Source organism: Typopeltis vanoorti, chromosome 22 (genome assembly GCF_054136105.1).
Source record: "Typopeltis vanoorti isolate ZY-2024b chromosome 22, IOZ_Tvanoo_1.0, whole genome shotgun sequence".
NCBI lineage: Eukaryota > Metazoa > Arthropoda > Arachnida > Uropygi > Thelyphonidae > Typopeltis > Typopeltis vanoorti.
Genome location: NC_143570.1, coordinates 36,675,475 through 36,683,717, shown reverse-complemented (window position 1 = coordinate 36,683,717; position 8,243 = coordinate 36,675,475). Strand labels below are relative to the sequence as shown.

The window sequence follows — 8,243 nt, the reverse complement described above, 5'->3', positions numbered from 1 at the left end:
TATTAAAGTTATTTCGGCTAAAGGTGATTTGAACGGAACATCTACGTAATTATGATTTGGACATACTTCTATTTATAGACAAGTAAAAGAGATTTTTGGAAGGCAAATACAAGTGTCAATTGACTCGTAGTACAACCTGGATTTGTTAGAAACACACACGCACACGCACACACACACACGCACGCACGCACGCACGCACGCACGCACGCACACACACACACACACGCACGCACGCGCGCGCGCGCGCACGCACACACACACACACACACACACACACACACACACACACACACACACACACACACACACACACACACACACACACACACACACGCACGCACGCACGCACGCGCACACACACGCACGCACGCACGCACAAATAAAACTCTAAAAAGAACTGAACTAGTCGACAAAAAGAAATTACTCTGAATAAAATGTCGTTTCATTTAGTTTATTAAATTATTTGCTATTAAATATTTAATCAATCATTGTGTCAATGTTTTATTATGCATAACCAAAAGTTCCTATTGTATTTCTTTAAGATCATACCATTTACTTGCAATTCCCATAATGAATTCTTTGAATTTCCCTTACGACTTATTACAGCGTGTCTAGAATTCGGAGGCCATCGGTGAAAATATCTGTAGATGTTTTTTTCAACGAAGCTAATATCTATAGCGTTTTTTTTTCATCGTGATGATGTCATAAGATCTTCTTCCTTTCAGTATCTACTTGAATGTTTGCAAGATCGAAAAAAAAGTCCCAGCGAGTGATACTAAGAGTGAAAACGAACAATCTGGATGTTTTTATAGAGACATTCTATACATACAGATCATGGTATGTAGAAGCATTGTGTAATTCAGAAACCTATCTTCGGTAGGTTTTTTTTTGCTCTGTTCATTTCTCCAGATATCTTCTAGTAACGCATTTCGTACCACAATTTCAGGAACATCATCAGGAAGACTGGAACCTAAACCTTTCTCACGCATTGTTCTTTTGAAGTCTTCCATGTTTGATGGATCGGATGTAAAGAAGGATCCAACACAGTCGCACTTTACATAGGTATTACTTCTTAATAATGCCCACTATACAATCTATACTTTGCGAAGAAAATCTGTATTGTCTACAGTAGTGTCATCTTGCGGTTAGTCCTGAAACTTTTAATCACACCTCGTAACTTATAACACAGAACGAGCTGATGAATTTAAATACTAGTATGTTCATATTCATTCTACGAAATTCCACCTGTTTCTTATGTCACTCCTTTCATGTAAGATAGCTTCATAGTTCCGCTTTTGAAATTTGAGGAATGGTTGCCGCAACATCTCAACTCATAAATGAAACAACCCAGTTAAAAAGTTTGTCATCACACTCATCTAAGCTATTTAATTCCATAAATATCACAGAAATTGTTTATATTTAATGAAAACATTTCTTAAAATAGTTGTTAGCCGAACCACGCAAAATACTTTAGAAATGGCACAAATTTATTTACAATTTCCAGTGTCAATTCGCCATTTTCGTTTCCAGAATATGAATTTCTGTATTTACAGTGTTTGGTCCTGTATATAGGAAAGCCAACTCATCGTGCTCTTCTGCTATTGGTTGACTTGCGAAAACTGTCCAAGGAGTTGCGTGCTAACCACAAATACTATAACATGCTGCTTATAACGGGAGTGGAGATCTTCTTCTTCTTGCCATTGGAACAGCAGTGATGCTTGCTTCCAGATAACACAGCGGTCTTATTGTGGTTGTTCTGAAAGAAAAGGAAAAAAACTTTACTTACAGTTTAATGTAATTAACTTTAAATGTTTAGCTAATTTATAGACCTTTTTTCTGTCTTGCTAATACATCTAATGAAAATTCCAATGTAAATGAATACTCTGATGACGATATGTAGATGGGAAGGAGCTTCACATTTCAAACATTCGTGATGGGAATTTTCCCTTTTTACATTAAAAAACATCTCGTGTGTGAAAAACGTGAGGCTAGTACCGGAGAAGCAGAAAGGTTGGCTGCAATTTAGAAGGTACTTTATTGATATTTTTAATAATTAGTGGTCATTGTTGTTGCTGAAGCTATTATGCTATTTCTCAGATTTACGTTTCGCCAAGCTTATGAGTTACTGAGTGCGGCTCAGAAGCCAAGTACTGCAGCAAGTAGTAAATGATCACAAGTATTACTTCATCCTGCCGATTTGCAAAACTGAGATTTTCTCTCTGGAAAAAATTCACGTAACTCGACACCGACAGGGTGTGTGGGATAAATCTAAATAAAACGAATACATCGAAAAATGCGATGCCATCTGTTCACTAAGTGAAAGGCGAGATTTAATTATGTCTAAGCCTGCTTCCTTGAATACAAAATATAAATTGCAATCGGTCAGCCAATCTGTGACCCATCATACATTTTCCTGTTCTAGCAAATGAAGAGAGGGTAAGTAAAGAGGTGGAGCAGGAAACATTAGTGAAAATAAAAATAAAGCATGTGAATCGTGACGGAAGGTTACCAAACATCAATAATAAAGCCGGTAGAACCACGAACCGCTAAAGTATCCAACACACACATTTTGGGACATAAATTATTTAAAACTATTCAACATCGAACTTAAATGGATTAAAATTATTGCTTTTCATACTTTGTACTCGTTTCACTTTTCATATTCTTTCCACCTCAAAAAAGATATTTGGTTATATAATTTCGGCTTCCAGCACACTTTTGTTTTCTAAGATGTGCGAATTGCAAAAACTTTCTATGAGTTTTTGCAATCCAACTTCCCTAAATATAAATCTTTTTTTTCAGTGACACGTTCATAACTTCAACAGATTCCTTTTTGCAGCCGTTCTCTTTCTAAATGATTGAAAATGTTGACGAAACTGCACTCTCTGACGATTTACAAGAATATCTGATAATCCTGATTACTTCTTCATTCCACTGATCCTTTCTTGGTAGATGAGATTTTGTTCGGAATTGCTGAAGAAATATTTCGAACAGGGTGATCACTGGAATTTTTTATTTCCTCAAATCTATTTTCACAGCTTGGAATAAATTTTCTTATTTTTATTTTAAATGGAAAAACGACCCTAATCTGCAAGACAAAAAAAAGCCGAGCACAACTAGATTGTATCAAAATCAAGCTTCTTCTTCTGAACATACGGAAGCTGTCAATAGTTGACAACAAAAAAATTAGTCTTTCTTTCAAAAGCAAGTTTTATCCACTCTTACAGAACTCACGCAGCGCACACAGTAATTGCGGCGATGTCCTATGGTCGAAAAGACCTGGGTTCGAACCTAGGGCGTGAAACATCTTCATGACGACTTTTCAACCGATGGTGAGTTAGCTGTTCTCATAAGGAGGAGAAAAAGATTTCCCCCAGCAAAATCAACAAACCATCTCGAAGAACACACATAATTACACCGGCCTCATAGCGACATAACAACTGTTTATTAGCAACTTTTTTTTTGTATCGAGCATTGATTAAAAAAGATCATGATTTAAAAAAAGTTTCTTTATTTTGAAAATAATCTCAAACTATCTCCAAATCAGGTAATTCGAAAACTTGTCCATATTTAGTCTCCCTAAAACCGAAGACAAATCTTTGTCGTCCAGTTATTTTCCTTCTTGTCTTATTTCAGCTTCTAAATTATTGGAACAAAATTCATTAATTTCTGAATTACCGTCTTTGACAGATGATCAGCAATGTAGATTCTTTCGCTGAAAATCAGCGAACGAATTCCGTCTTAATTGTATAGCGAGGTAAAAGGATGCGGATCTGTCATTCGGGTTATGCCTAATATAACTTAATATAATATGAGTTCCTATCACTTTTAATCGAACAAGACCTCCAAAAAATACTGCAAGTTGTTCACTTAATTATTTTCAATGGGTAACGAAGTCACCTGATCTGATAAGATAACAAAACCTCAATCAGATTCTATTTCTTGCAGTTTTTTTTTTCACATCTAAAGCCTGTCTTCAGTTATTTCATATTTTCTGGAAAAGATGCAGTCAATCTCTTCTTAGAACATCATTAACGTCAGACCTTTGTAGAAAAACATTCCGGAGATATTTGAATCAGTTTCTATCCGCTTTTTCTTTCTGCATGCTTGGATGTTTCTACTCAACTTTATGAAATACAGTTAGTTTCGATTTTTTAATAAGGATGCTTAGAACCTTAGAATCAAAAAAGGATAAAAATAGTTTGAACTGTGGATATTTTCAATAGCATTAGAAGAATAGAATTGAATAAGATTTACAGCCGATTTGATTGGCCGAGTAGTTTGAGTATCCACTCTCCTGGCAAACGGCTGCGAAGTTCGAATCCCGCTTTGACAATGTTCTTCATTCGTGAAAGTATAAAATATCCACTCTTCCAAGCTGGTCACCATGAATGTAAACTAAACAGATAAGAAACTAATTTTCTTTTAATAAGCTTTCCTGCTGTTAGACAAGGTTTATCAAACTTAAGGATGTCAGTCATCTAAACCATTAAGGATGGAAAAATAATATTCACGAACAAATTCAATTATCATTTGCTTCTAGATTAGTCTAACAGAGAGAAAGATTAAATACGAAAATTCCATTAAGACTAATGAGAAAGTGGCTAATTTATAAAGACGGGATTCTGATTTTGCGCAGACTCCCAAACACGAATTCCAAGTGAGCTTCCTCAAATGAATTCAATTAAACTCTTATGTGTCAACTTAACCTATGAGGGTGCTATGAATGTAAGGATCAGGACCGCGTCAAGGGTTGTTTGGACTCTGATTTCCAGTCATCTGATTATTGGCGTTAATTGGATCGGTCGGACTTAAGACAAACTTTTAATTGAAGTTGTTTAGCATGATGTATGCTGGAATGCAAACTTGTGATTTAATCGGATTATCGGCGTGTTTGTTGACGGAAATGTTTTTGACGGGCTTTATTATAAACCTCGGAGATCAGTTCGTTTTTAACTATTTTGATTCGAGCAACCTTAGATTTCAAAGCTTGTGTGCGTGTGTGTGTGTTATTCGAAACAACTGTACTAACGATTGAGATTAATTGATTCGTCGGTAATGATTACCTCTGAATAAGTTGTGACCGCCAGACGTTTCGATCCACTGTGGAGGATGGAAGATAGAGAAATACCTGAGTTGTCATTGACGTGAGAACCAGGAACTCCAAGTCGGCAGTTGTACACAATCTTTGCAATCTGCTGCTTGAATAATTTTGTCGTCAGCGTGTAGAGTATAGGATTCAGTGCAGAATTGACTGGCAGAAGAAACACAGCCATCCAGGCATACAGATCGGCTTGAATAGCCACCCCTGAAAAACGAAAATATGACATTGAGTAATGGCTGATAAATCGACATTAAATACGCCGACCTGCAACTTAAAAACGTCAATAATCTCTTAGCAGATCTTTGATACAGAGACAGATCGCATCAGCACGCAACACTCTCTCTCTCTCTCTCTCTCTCTCTCTCTCTCACACACACACAGGGCGCGGCTATCAATATTGTTGCTGGCCGGCTTTTCAAATAATCGTTAGCGACACCTGGAGTGTGAATAAAGTTCCATATATGTTTTATTAGGCTGCTTTTCTGCTAAAACCTTCGATTATTGGCAGAGTGAGGAAACAACAGTCAAGGCCGTTAGAAATGGAAAACAAGTTAGACGATTTTTTAAGACATAACCATTGGCTACATGGTTATTATATCATTTCCGTAAATTACGTATTGGACAGGCTTCGAAAATTATGAAACAATACATTTAATTTGTTTAATTAATACTGTACAATTTAGCTAACTCTCAGGGGATTATACTTCACAGTTTGGTGGTAGTATGAGTTAATAATTTTGTACGTACACATAATTATTTAATTCGTCTGGTCTGTTTTGATTATGGTCAGATCCTGCTAATATACTGACAGCTCACCTAACAGATTTTGAAGAAACGTGCACAGCTCTGTGCACATTATCTAAAGTCTCCCCAGACGGCTTTGCCTTGTTCTCAAATGACTATTTGTACAGCTGGGATATGCAATGATTAAGCTACACGATTCTCACAGTGAAAGAAGTACAACGCATAGCGCTACTGTCAGGATGGGTGAAGCACATGTATTTTCATGTTCCCCTTTGTCTGTGCTGGAGGTTGTTTGAGAAAGGGAGTTTTGTGAGCAATTAAGCTCGCCCACTGGGGGGCAGTTGTGTTAGCTGTGATCAGTTGGGAGTAGAATAGCCTTCAGTCTTTTGTATTTGTAGTAATCAGTCTCATTGTAATTGACAGCTTGTACGATCAGCGGGTTTGAATGCGAACTTGACTTGACTAAGAAGGGAGGAGATGTATGGAATGCCAGTTTCTCGATGAATCTGTGAATTTCTGATAAACCATGGGGCATCTAAAATCATCCTCAGGCATTTATTTTGGATTCTTTGTAGTTTTAAAATGTTTGATCGTGACGTGTGACTCCATGCCGGTGAGGCGTAGGTTATAACTGGACGTATAAAGTAGTAATTTATTTTGTAAGTTCAGTTTGCTCTTACGGTTGATCATTGGGTAGAGCTGAGCTGTTACTTTAGTAATACGTAAGTAAAGCCAATCTCTAAAAATTGAGACGATTCCTAGACCACTCAATCGTGGGCGAAAGACCGTCCAACTCAGCGTTGTTTCCACTCAGTGATGGCCTTCTCCCCGCCACCGAGCAGAACCGCTCATATTTTCCGAAGAAAAGCATTCACCGACAAAGCCCCTCACCGGGCCGTGCTGGAAAACACCTTCCCCGGAGACTCAAATTGCTCCCTTAAGGCAAAAACCTTAAGAGAGCGAACTCAAACTCTAATCTCAGCATGCAATTAGTCGTCTCTTACGACATGCTTGGATTTGCATTGGCGCTATTCTTTCCCGGCCACCACACGGTAGAACTGAGCTATTACTTTGGGTGTCTTGGAGCAAATCAGATTAATGTGTTTATTAAAAAAGAGCCCTTATAAGGACTGGCTTAAAGGGGCGAAGCAAGAATGCTTTTATCTTCCCCGTTATCTGTAGAGGACAGTGTAGGGATAAGGTGTTATTGAGCAATTAAAGCTCTGATCATGGCAGGAGGGTAACAGCAATAGCCGAGCCTCAGTGAGAACTTCATTGGCTACAGCATTGCCATCCATTACCCTCCAAGGGTATCGGATTGAATGAATCAATCACCGACTGTTTAAGTAAAGGTGATATCTCAAAAAATCGGACGATCTCTAGGCCACTCCATAGTGGGCGAAAGACCGTCCATGTCTCAGCGTTGGTTCCACTCAGTGACGGGCTCCCCGACCACCGAGCAGAACCGCTCAAATTCTGAAGAAAATAATTCACCGACAAAGCCCCTCACCGGGCCGTGCCGGAGAACACTTTCTCCGGAGACTCAAATTGCTCCCTTAAGGCAAAAACCTCAAGAGAGCAAACTCTCGAAACTCATTATCCAAGGGGGTAACAGCAACAGCCGAGGACAGTGTAGGGATAAGGAATTCATTTAAACTTCATTGGTTCAGCATTGCCATTCATTACCTCCAAGGGTATTAATCAATCACCTCATCTCACGGTCGATTGATTCACCCCAACCTCAGCTGATATTCATTAAAAAAGAGTAGGAAATTATTCAATATTTCAATATACACTATATAAGATTCGGAGTGGTGTCTTTTTCAAAGTACGTCCGTTCTGAAGCAGTTAGTTGCTCATAATATTTGGAACATTTACGGAAATCTGTGTTTTTTATTCAATGTAAATACAAAAAGGTATTTACATTGAATTAATGACCTTGACTTCATCAAATCTGCGACCAATCAAAATATTTTGGAACAGCCAGAAAAAATTGTACCTAGTAAACTTTACTAATATTGAATCTGATGTAGTTTTTCTCTGTTTCTGGACACTCTGGAATAGATACGCTACTAACTTTGTTGAACTTCGCTTCTTGTTCAGTTAAAAATGAGTCAAGTGATTTTCTGAAAATTTCAACGTATTTTCCCGTCTCTCGCGTTCTGTCAATTATTTCGAACTCAACTGCACACATTTTTTCAACTCTGGGCGTTTACTGACGTTACCAATTGTCAAGAACAATGTGCATTACTTTTCATTAAAGTTCTTCCCTCTTTAAATAGATGGAACCACTTAAAGTCAGTCCCCTGGTGGCATTTCGACTTTCAGTAAACGATATCTTTCACTATCATTTTGGTAATTTTAATGCAAAACTTAATACAGACTCATGACTGCA

At 37.8% G+C, this 8,243-nt stretch overlaps 1 protein-coding gene across 2 annotated transcripts in view; it reads right to left on the bottom strand.

Annotated features, from left to right (window-relative positions):
- Positions 1 to 326: 326 nt before the first annotated feature.
- LOC150094312 (uncharacterized) overlaps positions 327 to 8,243 on the bottom strand; it is an 88,072-nt gene continuing 80,155 nt past the window's right edge. For both annotated transcript variants that reach the window (XM_090411935.1, XM_090411936.1), the window contains exons 17-18: positions 5,067 to 5,308; positions 327 to 1,756 (exon numbers count right to left, since the gene is read on the bottom strand). In XM_090411935.1, the coding sequence (XP_090268061.1) occupies positions 1,652 to 1,756; positions 5,067 to 5,308 (347 nt within the window). In that variant the 3' untranslated portion in view covers positions 327 to 1,651. The remainder of the gene's footprint in view (positions 1,757 to 5,066; positions 5,309 to 8,243) is intronic.